At 56.0% G+C, this 11843-nt stretch overlaps 3 protein-coding genes across 3 annotated transcripts in view; 1 reads left to right on the top strand and 2 right to left on the bottom strand.

Annotated features, from left to right (window-relative positions):
• MONBRDRAFT_33340 (uncharacterized protein) overlaps positions 1 to 1967 on the bottom strand; it is a gene marked incomplete at its 5' end in the record, with an annotated part of 2333 nt that extends 366 nt beyond the window's left edge. The window contains 7 exons of the mRNA XM_001747636.1: positions 120 to 401; positions 531 to 593; positions 674 to 758; positions 918 to 992; positions 1115 to 1204; positions 1329 to 1662; positions 1837 to 1967. Coding sequence (XP_001747688.1) covers positions 120 to 401; positions 531 to 593; positions 674 to 758; positions 918 to 992; positions 1115 to 1204; positions 1329 to 1662; positions 1837 to 1967 — 1060 coding nt within the window. The remainder of the gene's footprint in view (positions 1 to 119; positions 402 to 530; positions 594 to 673; positions 759 to 917; positions 993 to 1114; positions 1205 to 1328; positions 1663 to 1836) is intronic.
• Positions 1968 to 4205: 2238 nt separating this feature from the next.
• On the top strand, positions 4206 to 5756 carry MONBRDRAFT_27275 (uncharacterized protein; the record flags this gene model as incomplete). The annotated part of the gene is made up of 3 exons (XM_001747722.1): positions 4206 to 4265; positions 4380 to 4436; positions 4536 to 5756. The coding sequence occupies 3 exons, from the start codon at positions 4206 to 4208 to the stop codon at positions 5754 to 5756; spliced, it is 1338 nt and encodes a 445-aa protein (XP_001747774.1).
• Positions 5757 to 6382: 626 nt separating this feature from the next.
• On the bottom strand, positions 6383 to 10911 carry MONBRDRAFT_27274 (uncharacterized protein; the record flags this gene model as incomplete). Its single annotated transcript, XM_001747635.1, has 12 exons — positions 6383 to 6579; positions 6698 to 7118; positions 7266 to 8240; positions 8378 to 8452; positions 8560 to 8656; positions 8836 to 8974; positions 9137 to 9664; positions 9756 to 9861; positions 10020 to 10157; positions 10302 to 10424; positions 10519 to 10602; positions 10741 to 10911. 12 exons carry the CDS (start codon positions 10909 to 10911, stop codon positions 6383 to 6385), a joined length of 3054 nt encoding a protein of 1017 aa, XP_001747687.1.
• Between the last annotated feature and the right edge of the window lie 932 nt (positions 10912 to 11843).

Here is an 11843-nt window from a genome sequence, read left to right as displayed (position 1 = left end):
AAAAAAGAAAAAGAATTGAAAGCAATGCGCCGATAGTGAGGGAGGGGTTGGTGGTGGAAGAGGCAACACAGGGTATAGAAAGAAAAAAATAAAAATAAAAATAAAAAAAAGGGACGTACTGCCCAGAGGGACAAGGTTGGCCGAATTGTTGGAAAATCCTCGGCCGCCACCACGTCCGCCGCTATGACTGCTGCCACCGCCGTAGCCGCCACCGCTGCTGCTACCGCCATAGCCGCCACCGTTACTGCTGCCGCCATAGCCACCAGCGCTCCGACTGCCACCCATGCTGTTGCCCATACCACCCGCTGCAGGTGCTGGTGGTGGTCCTTGACCCACGGGGCGGTCACGGCCTGGTCCACCATTCAAGCCTGGAACCGCCGTGTAGCCATCGGCAATGTAGCCTGTGCGGTCACCCCGACCCAAGCAGTCAGCGCGCCGAAGAAAATGGGTTGAGTTGATGGCCCCTGTCTTCAAGATGGTATGCACCACAACCATCAACAGTCAGTCCAGTAAAGCAGCCATTGGCTCACCCTTGGGACGACCGACGTTGATGCAGCGGCCCATGAGATCAAACTTGTCCAGACATAGCGCAGCTGTTGGGGCCACCCAAGCATTTCATCAATGATCAGAGACAGCACAGCGCAGGGTCAGGCCTATGAACAGAACTGCGCACCATTTGCAAGCTCTGCGGTCCGAAATTCCACGAAAGCAAAGCGACCCTCGTTTGACATGTCCACCTTGACCACCGGTGGTGTCGTCTAAAAATTAGGACAACCGAGATGGCGGAGGGTAAGGGGTAGGAGGTAAGGGGGATAAGGGGCAGGCGAACATGGCGGATGAGATGGAGAGCGAGAAAGACCGCTGCCTCGAGGCTGAACACGTTGGAGCTCGGCCAGGCGCAAAGGCATCGCACTTGCCTCGGGAGTGGCGCAGACGATACTCAAGCCGGCGTTGAGGAATTCCCGCAAGACGGGCTCAGTCACAACGCCCGTCTTGATGTGGCAAGCAAAGCGCATTAATGAGGGGCGAAACGGAAGGAGGAGGCAGCTGGAGAATCTGGGTGCTTGATGGTAAGAAGGGCCGGCGGCCCAAGCAGGTGCAGATCTGCACATACCAGTAGGTTACCGATGTAGAGTTCACGTTGTTTCCGGTCACCGCCCATGCCACTGGACTGCATCATGACACTCGAGTGCTGCAAGATGGACTGCACAAGGGAGCCGAGGGCACACGAGAGCGAGGAGCGGCGTGAATGAAGGCCATGGTGTGGGGGCATCGAGGCCATGAACCCGACTCGGTGAGCGGAGAAGGGAAGAGAGGGGCGTTCGTACGCGCTGGGATGGATCTGCACCCATGGAATTGACCATGGCGGTGGCGGCGGCTGGGTTTGTCATCATGGCATGAGCAATGGCACGGCCTTCAGGAGTGGGCTGAGCGTCAAAGCGGCGACGACGGCGCTCCGTTCCACTGCCATCTTCGCTGGGTCGTCGCTCGCTGTCTCGGTCGTAGCTGCGATCGCGGTCATAGTCGCGGCTGCGGTCCCGGTCCCGGTCATAGTCGCGGCTGCGCCGATCATAGTCGTCTTCACGGTGCGGGCGACGGCGCTCATAGTCACGGTCATAATCGCGGTCCCGATCCCTCGAGTAGGCCCCGGGGCTCGGTGACCTAATTTGATTGAGCAACCCAAGTTGGACGAGCAGACCACCACCAGCAGGGTTTCCCGAGAAGACGTGATGAGGGCGGTGACACGTGGGAGGGTGAGGGAGAAAGCAGGGCGAGGCTGTTCCTTGACGGCCAAGGGTAATGGGCCCAAGGTGAGCGCGCACGATCGGTGCTTACCTCCGCTCGGAACGCGGTGGCGGCGGTGGTGGCGGGCCCTCTGGTGCTGGATGAGCGGGCAACGGATGAGCGAGCGACGCAGACAAGAGGATGAGATGAGGGAGAAGCACGCGAGTGCCTTCATACAACATTCAACCCCAACAAGGAGCAGCTATCATGTCCCTCTGGTCATCAGCAGCCTCAACCCTGCTACATTGTGGCCCATTCTAAAGAACGTTGATACGCACGACGCACGGGAGCCCGGGTACGCACTGCACCCGAGCCACTGGCTGCCATTCACGTACCGTCCGACATCTCAGCGAGAGAAAAAAAAAAGTGAGCGAGCGGCTAATTGTTCACAACAGGTGTTGTGTCCTCCTGTTGGGACATGGAACTTGTCAGATAGCTTAAGCCATGACAAGTATGATAGGGATCTTCTCTGACATTGTCAGCATTTACCCTGCAAGAACATCGTCGGTTTGCTATGGATTGCCCCTCTTGGGGTTGTGAGGAGTGAGTGGCAAAGAAGACGAGCTCACTGATCCGGCGATGCAGTGGGAGGCGTAGCAGTGGGAGGCGTAGCGCGCGCTGTGACTGAGTTGCCGCGGATGCTTACGAGTGCGACCCTGTCGAACAAGTAAGTTCATGCTGTTGAATTCGACTCAAAGTGGCGCTTGCTACCGATGGCGAGACGGCGCCGCGTCGATTTCAGAGTGAGCGACAGGGAGGATGGCAACCCATTAATCTTCAGGGCTTTTCTCATCTTTCTTCTGCGGCTGGACAGAAAGAGACCAAGCGGGCCAACATGACTGACAATTTTGGAGCTCTGGGAACTCTTTTGGGGACACTGCGCCACCGCGCGCGCGCGCGCGCGATAACATTCTGACGCAAAGACGGCAAGCCAGAGGCGGGGGCGTGGGGGTGTAACGACGTCACCTTTTCTGGTCCCTGAAACAAGCTGGGTCAACCGGGTCGCAGCGTGGGAAAGCGGTCCGGACGCGGGTGCAACGGTCGTTGGTTCTTGAGTCTTTGACGGCTCGTGAGCAAGGCAGTTGCTGGGGGTGGTGGGGAGAATGTTAGATGATGGAAATCGTACGATGGGTGTGGTGGAATCCATGCTGATATGCTGGAGAGCGTGTGGTAATAGTGTGGGGAGGGAATACAGGGATTTTGTGAGTGGATGTGGGAGGGCTGGGGGAATGGAAGAATGGAGTCACCACACTGGAAACCACACTGGAATGAGGACGCTTGATGATGCTAGATGAGTACAGATGACTCTAGGTGACTATGAGTAGACACGCCAGATCACTCCAGAAGCGTCTAAGGGCACTCGACCGCAGAAAGCGCGGCAATTCCGCCAAATTCGATCCCAAATTGTACCCATGATCACACTCTACGGTCATCCAAAGTGTGTTATTATCATACTTTACTCAAACTTCCAAGACCCCATTCTTCGGCCGTATCGTGGGGACAAATTCGCGACCCTGCTTTTGATCCGTGATGCGACATGATTTTCTGCGGCTGAAAACCGCCGGTTACATGTGTTCCTTGGGGTGACAAGGGCAAGCCAAGCTTCAACTCTACCAACTCCCCAAACTTGCCCCCTCGTTCGCTGGATTTGTCGACAAATCGTTCCCGCCAAAACACGTGTGACAGCATTGCCGAGAAGCGAGGTCCATCACACGTTCAACCCCCGAACCAAGGGAACAAGCTGGAAACTTCCCACACCCTCATTAACAAATTTGATTGCTCGACGTGTTCTTCGTCTTTCCACTTTGGACATGTCTTTTGTCTTCTTCAAACCTTGGCTGCTTTCTTCAACTAGAGCCAAGTCAAGTACACACACTACTACTCCTTTAGACCAATGGGTTTTTTTTCCTTCAATCACCACCACAAAACGGCAGCCAGCTCAAATGCTGTGCCCAAATAGCATTTGAGCTTGACGTGGCAGATCAGATCCCACACACTCACACACACACACACGCCATATGGTCCCGCACAGTTTTCCCACACACACACACACACACATACGGCTAACCACTGCTCTCTGCTCTCTGCTCTCTGCTCTCTCTGCTCTCTCTCTGCTCTCTCCTTCTCTCTCTGAGTCTTCCTTCCACCTGAACTGGACGCGCGCTTGGGTGGAGCGGCATTTTTCTTATGAACCTTGGCTACTGCTGCGAGTATTTTTTTTTTACTCCCGGCTCGCCTTTCCGTTGGTCACTGTCTGATTGAGTGACTGGCAGCTAGCTGTAACCCTAGACTGCCATTTTGATACAGTCTGGGTGAATCTGACTCGGAAGTCGTGACGACTGGTCGCAACTTGTGTGCATTTTTTTTTTTCCCATTTCGTTCGAGCTCGACGCTAACAAACCGCCACAATGTCGTCCGGCATGGCCATGAAGCGCTGCCAGCACATGGTGCTGGGTACCAACGCCACCCACATCAACCAAGTACGTTCAAGACTCCCTCCGCCGAATGATCTGTTTTTTTTTATTATTCCCCCCTCCCTCTTTCTTCCAGTGGCTTGCCTCTCACTCACGTCTTGTGCTTCCTTCCGCATGTAGATATGCAAGCCCAAGATTACAAAGACGCCGCTCAAGTCGTACAAGACGGCCAATGCGGTACGTGGTTGGACTTTGCCCGACACCCCTCGACCTGCAGTCCCATTCACTCAAACAACGCCCGCACTCACTCGTGCTTGATCTTCGCTGCAACAATAGGCCCTTCTCAACAAGAACGTGCCCCCGAGGTTGCGTTGGGGCCTGAATGCCCGCTCCGCCGGCCAATCCCTGCAGGCCTTGCGCACCAACCGCATTACTCGCACCATGAAGTGCAACAGCGTCCTGGCCGCTGCTTACTCGCCCCAGGCCTATGGTCTGACCGCTGCTCGCGCCGCCACCAGCGCTGGCAGGCAACAAACACGTGCCTTCGCGGCCGTGCCCCAGCCCTCTGAGCAGGAGCAACCCCCGGCTGCCTCCATCCTGGGCGACACCCGCGTCTCGTTCATTGGTGCCGGCAAGATGGCCGAGGCCATCATGAGCGGTGTCCTCCGCTCGGGTCGCGTGACCTCGGATCGCGTCATGGCCTGCGACCCCAACCAGTCTCGTCGTTCCGAACTCAAGGACAAGTACGAGGTGGCCGTCACCAACGACAACGCGGCTGCCCTGGAAGGTGCCGACATTGTCATGCTGGCCGTCAAGCCCCAAACCATGTCTCGCCTCTTCCAACAGCTTCAGGGCAAGGTCAACAAGAACACGCTCATCATCAGTGTGGTGGCTGGCTACACCATTGACCAGATTCAGCGCGGCCTGGGCACCGACGCCGTCATTCGTGCCATGCCCAACACCCCCGCCCTCATCCAAGAATCTGTCACCTGCTGGACCGTCTCCCCTACCGTGACCCAGGCCCAGCGCCTCCAAGCCCGTGAACTTCTCAAGACCTTTGGCAAGGAAATCTACCTGGCCGAGGAGGAGAAGATGGACATGGCCACCGCCCTGGCCGGCTCAGGCCCCGCCATGTGCCACTTGATGCTTGAGGCCATGATTGACACCGGTGTCCACATGGGTGTGCCACGTGAAACAGCCCGCGACATGGTTCTCAACACCATGCGCGGTGCCGTCAACCTCACCCTCCAAAGTGGTGGCGCTCATCCCAGCACCCTTCGCAACGACATCACCTCGCCCGGTGGTACCACCGCTGCCGCCCTCTACGAGATTGAGCGTGGAGGTCTCCGTACTGTCATGTCGGATGCCATCTGGGCAGCCTACCGTCGCTCCCGTGAGCTTGGTGGCCTCGACTCTTGCGTCGGCCCCGGCCGCTTCCACTACAACGCGAGTCTGGAGCTCCCTGAAGAGCTGGTCGAGAACCTTCAGCAGGTCACCGAGTCTATGAACGACATCAAGGATGAACTCGCGGATCAAGTTGCCACCCACCGCGAGTAAATCCTGCTCTGATCTCCCTTTTGTCTTGCTGTTTTTGTCACCTCCTCTTGTGCACGGTTTCTCGCTTCATATTGTTGGCGGGAGCAAGGTGCATCACGCGTTCCCCTGATTCCTGTGCATACAGCAACCTTGTTGTTGCCCCTCCTTTCGGATGGGTTGAACAGACTTACCGCCTTATTTGTTGCTTTCTTTTTTTCCTTTTTGTCTCGTAAGAGTGTGAGTGTGTACTCTTTCGAGCTGGCATGATAATCCTTTTTTTTTGTTTTGCTTTTTTGCTTTTATGATCCAACCTCCCCCTTTGCCTCCCATGGGTGTGTGCTTCTTCTCCTTTCTTGAGGTTTGGGACACACGACGATCACAAGGTCGTCTCGTCACAATTTCAACTCGTATTCACACACCAACTGCCCTCCACCGTTTCCTTTCGCATCCCGAGGATGAAAATTGATTTCGATGAAGATGAAAAAATTTTGTATGCTCGTATACTCGTGTTTTTTTTTATTTTTACAACCAACAAGCTAAGCAGATTCGTTTGTTATTTCACTTACGTGCATGCATGTTAAGAATAAGAGACAAAACGACAACAACAACAACAGCAAGCGCCAAGGAAGACGACCGTCAAAACGGGGTTACGATGGCCGACCCAAGTTGAGGGCTCGGAGTGCGGCCGCCACGCCATCATCGCCTTGCATGTGAGAAGAGTCGACCACATCGCCGCAAGCCTCTTCGGTCATCAGGCCATGCGCTTCGGCCACTGCCAAGTAAGACGCGCCCACGCCCGTCCCGTCGTCCTCACCCTCCTCCGCGACTGCATCAATGTATTCGTCTACTCCACACGCATTCATTTCCATAGATGGTGCCAGCATAAAAGTGAGGGCGGCATGGATCGAGCAACGCAACATGGCCTTGATGCCAACCACACCGCCAGGGCTTGCCGTGCGTACCTTCGATGAGGGCAAAGAGAGGATTGCTCCGGCTAACGTCGCCCAGAGTGTCTCCGCGAAGCTCCTGTTCAATTTGCATGTAACTGCCCTCCTGCTCGTCCTCGGGCACAGCGAGCTCAATGTAACTGTCGTCTTCAGCCGGCTTGCCTTGGGCCTCAACATCGAGGTACAGGTCTGTGCGCTGTGGATCGGGGCCAGCCCCATCCACGTCCACATAGTCGTCCTTGGCCTCGGTGGCCGAGCCGTACGCCTGAAAGTACTGGCCCTGGTTCGCAGTGCCAGACGTGAACTGCGAGTAGAGCTCCACAAAGGTCTCTCGCTGCATCGGCAGCTCCTTCTCCACGCCACCATTCACCACCAGCCCAATGTCGCGCAGCTTGTTGCGATTTCTGGCCAGCTCTGCCTTGAGCAAAGCTTGTACCTACGGCACCCCAGCAAATGCGTGAATACGAAGCCACACATGCAAGCATGGGCTAAACCTGGCTACCATCGCTATCAGATGAGAGAGGTGTGATGGGCATGGTGCGGCCCGACTCCCAACACGAGCGCCCCCCAAAAGCCAACCCACCTTGATGCCGAGATCGGCAAAGCAAATGCGGCGGTCGGGATCTGCTTCCCAAGCCAGCGTCATGAGCTCATACAAATCTGTGGGGCAGGCAAAATCGGTGGGCTGCTCCAGTCGATAACCCTCCTTGAGCTTGCGCCGCATCTCCTTGTTGCGGAATTGTGGGTAAGGCTGAGACCCATAGGTGACAATCTCCCAAAAGACGACTCCGGCAGCCCACACATCCGACTTCTCGCTAAAGGTCATGGTGGAGAGGGCCTCCACCGACAGCCACTTGGCGGGTAGTTTGACCGAACTGTTGGGCTCGAGCTTGTAGTAGTTCTTGCCCTCGTCAAAGGGGCGGGTCAAACCAAAGTCGCCAATCTTCAATTGGCTGTTGCTGCCCACCAGACAGTTGCGGCACGCCAAATCCATGTGGACCAAGCGCTTCGACGCCAAATAGGCCATGCCTGAGCAGACCGATTGCATAAACTGCAACTGCTCCGCCAAAGTCACCTCAATCTTCTTTTCCGAGCACGCAATCAATAGGTTGCGCAAATCGCCGTAGCGCATAAACTCCAAGACCACCAGCCATGGCACGTGGTTGACAGACACCCCCACCAAGCGCACCAGGTTTGGGTGTGAGATGCGAGACATGGTGATGGCTTCGCGCAAAAAGTCTTCCTGATCCTGCTCTGAGGCATTTGGTCGCAGCAACTTGACGGCCCGGTGTTTCACGGCCTTGCTGCTGCTTGAGTCGCGCATTCGCTGCAACGCCAACCACACGGTACCAAACTGGCCCGACCCCAAGACCTTGATGGCCTTGATGTCCCGACGCGAGATAATGAGGTGGTCGGGAAAGAGGGAGGACAAGTCCATGTCGGTCTTGGACGACGCTTGAAAGGGATTCTCCTGCTCTGTGCGCTGCATTTCCTCAATGCACATCTTAAAGGCAAACGCCGCCGTGCGGCAAATGTCACGGGCCATTCCTGGCGGACACTGCAGGCGAGGCGATACGGCACGAGCAGCGGGCAAAGCACACATGGGCACATGAGCCGGCCACAACTTTGATACAGACCCCCCACCCCCCCCCAAGAGAGCATATTCCGCCCCAAGCCGGACGCGTGGACACTGACCTTGAAGAGATGGCAAACGTGACGATTGAGCTTCTCGTCTTGTGCGACAAAGCCAAACACGTCGTGTTCGGGATTCTACAAAGCACACAATGCCAAGCCCAACCACAGTGACCAGTCATCTCAACGCCCATGCAAATTATCGGACATCCGCCAGCATGAATACGCCAAACTTGGGGCCGTACGTTCTTGCGATCGACGCCTGAATGCAGATGTGTTGAAAAGGCCACGTCGCGAATGTAAACAAAGAAGAGCACCTCCCCCGACATGAGATCAACGACCCTATGCAGGGTGGATTCCACAAAGAGCGATTATCAGCCTCGTGCGATTGCCTGATATGCCAATCGACACGTGCATTGAAAAGCCCGCGCTGTCTTGCGCTACCCCACACCCCTGCCTTCAAACAAATCACAATGATGAAGCATGGGATCGGATGAACCAATGATGGGTGCTGTGCATACCGAATGCCATCGGCAGTCATGACCAGAACGACGCGATCGCCGGCCTGGGTCCAGTCTTGAACGTCTCCCAACTGCAACATTTGCTGAAATTGCTGGCGCAAGTCACCCAAGGCCTTCCTCACCACCTCGTTGCCCGCCCCTGTACGCACAATGCAGCGCTCCGCATGAGGGGCAAAACAAGACAGAATCATCGAGCGAGGCGGACATGCAGAGCATAGATCGCTGCTGCATTAGGCCGCTGCCATCGCTGGCCAGCGGCAGGGGCCCGGTGCACTCTAGCGACCCAGTCCCACAGGCGTACCGTCGCAGCGCACTCCACCCAGATATTTGACCTCGTACACGCCCAGAGGGGGCGTTTTGGCCGTCTTCTTGCCACGCTTGCCGTGGGTAGCCGCGGCGGCAATGGCATCTTGGCTGGCCAGCTCGCGACGATGACGAGCCACAGCCCGCTGCGCCGCGGCCATACACGTGGGCAGCATTTCAGCGTTGCCCAAGAGTTGCACGATGTGGCAGTAGGCAAACCCCATGCGAGGATCGTTCACGATCCAGTAAAAGTGAGAATGATCGCGCGGATCAACCAGACTGTATGAGACGTGAAGCATGTTGATTTCGTGCATGTGATCGCCCGTGTCCCGCTCCACCAGAATGAGCTGGGCCTGCGTGACAACCAGCGTCACTTCTTTGGGCGGTAGACCAAAGTCCTTGACGCGCAATGCTGCTTGTTGGACGGTGTGAAACCCTTCAATCTCCTTGACGGGAATGCCGCCCTTGTAAATGGCCTTAAAGCAGCCAAGGCTGGACTTGATGTATTCGTCGGAAACCCAGGGCTCTGAACACAATCGATCAGTACAGGGCGCAAGCGTAATGAGGGGACCGAGTGCTGTCTCGGCGAGCAATAGCGGCACTGGACCTTGACGCACGTGGATCGATGTACGATTGCAGTGGCAGTTCTTCCACGCCCAAGTCATCCATGTGGGAATGACGGCGGTGACTGCGACGAATCAGACGACCCGAGTCGTCATAGTCCTGAAGTCAGATGCCCAGAGGCGCGGAGCAAGGGGCACAAAGTGAGTGTTTCGGGGGCAGCCAGGAGTCTTTTACCAAGCAGCAAGGCCACGACACGCCACGATGACGAATGCCGGGTGACCAGATGCTGGCTATATGGGGATCGGACGGTCCCTGACCTCTTCGACGTCGCGCTCCGCCTGCACAGGCATGATGGGCACGGCCGACTCGATCATTTTCAGCTCAGCCTCGGCACGCGAGCCATCGGCGATCAAATCAGCAATGAGCTTGTTGCACGCTGTGACAAACACCTTGCCCTGTGTGATCCCCAAAATGCCCCATGAGCCAAAGAAAAGGCGTGGCGTGACGACGTAGCTACTGGCGTCCGCATTGCTTCCAGGTAGGGCGAGGCAAGCCAGTTTCCTCAAGAGCTTTCATGAGGCGCCGTGCGTCAAACGTACATTCTTCTTGGACGAGAAAGTGTAGCACTCGACGGTGTGAAGACGGGGCTCGTGGACCAAAAAAGAGAATAGATGCTTGTTGCGGGGATCTGTGCACACCCATGACAGCTGGGCCACGGGCACCTAAGGTAGCATCAAGCAGCACCGGCGACAGAGGGCTCATGAAATACGGCCGGTGAGAGCCCAAAACTTGTACACCAGGTGATGCCACACGCACCTTGCACATGAGCGAGTTGTCGTCCTTCTGGTCCACGTACACGCCTTTGGTGGTGAGCATGATCTGAACGGGTATGGCTCGTTGCTGGGGATGGGAAAATCGGCCAGAGGCACATCATGAGCTGGGTCAGGCACGGGAGATCGAGAAGAACAAATGGGGGCCGCAGGGTGTTCGGAACCGCGACGCTGGCTCTTGCCGAGCAGGCTGTGTGTGAGACCTCACCTTGAGTTCATGGATTTTGGAGACGGCATGCATGACCACATCATTGCCTTGAGGTCGGCTGACGGGGAGCTGGCCATGGAACTTGGCTTCGAAAGTGGCGACCTTCTCACCGCGACCGCCGTCCAACGCGGTTTGCGACGTTCGTCGCTTGTTCATTGAAGTTCGCAACATGGTGGAGGACGCGCCGTTCCATGCGCTGGCCCTGAGCGGCCTGCAAGTGACACCCAGACCGGTCTTGTTGGCCTTGCTGGAACAAGAGGCAACTCTTTTAGCTTCTGCACGCAGATACCAAGGGAAAAAGGCCACGGCAGATGTGTGTGAGCTCTGCTGTCGGTGTGTCCAGGCAAGCGAGGCTGTGCCAAATGCTCTTGAACACAACCCAGCCACCAAGTTCACCGCGCTCTCACCTCGATGGCTTGGTTTGGTGCTCAGTGCTGCTTGGTCTTGCTTTGTTGTGGGTCTCAACGTCAAGAGAGAAAAAGAGCAGCAGCAAGCATTCTTTCCTCCTCTATGAAGCTCGCTTTCGGAGCCTCCTCTGCCTGACCGGCTGTGAGCCCCGACTCGAATCCTCTTGTTCACCACATGACCGCGGACATCAACCCCATCCGCGCCGCTCAAAGAATGCATTCGTGCATGCATCCGAAAAGCGTCGGTGTGAACAATAGTTTCTTTGGTTTCCTGTTGTTACATGTGGTAGTTTATTATTCCTCTGTGTCTTTAAACAGCCTTTCTCTTTCTCTACTAAATTCTCTCTCTCTCAATTCATCTCTCTCTACATGTGGTAGTTCTGTGTCTTTGCTTTTTATGCCTTTCAAACCAATTCCCCCCCTGTCTCTCTTTGGAAGTGGCACTTACCTTCCCGCTTCTATTTCCTCTGTGAGCTTTGTGCATTGACCCACAGACAGAAGCTGTGGTTCAATAAAGATGAGTGTATCGTCACAATAATATTACTGGCAAACGAGCTGGCCAGACCGTGCCCTAGCGCGGTGTGTTGGCTGCCGCATGCAAAAGGAACGGAAGGTGCTGGCTTGTGGGAGCACAATGCTGGTTGCCGCAGGCCTACGAGAACCCAGTCGCGTGCAGCTTAATTGGCAATGAAAATC

This window comes from Monosiga brevicollis, genomic scaffold (assembly GCF_000002865.3).
Source record: "Monosiga brevicollis MX1 MONBRscaffold_18 genomic scaffold, whole genome shotgun sequence".
Taxonomy (NCBI): domain Eukaryota; class Choanoflagellata; order Craspedida; family Salpingoecidae; genus Monosiga; species Monosiga brevicollis.
The sequence above is the reverse complement of the archived record's forward strand: the minus strand, read 5'-3'. Positions and strand labels throughout refer to the sequence as shown.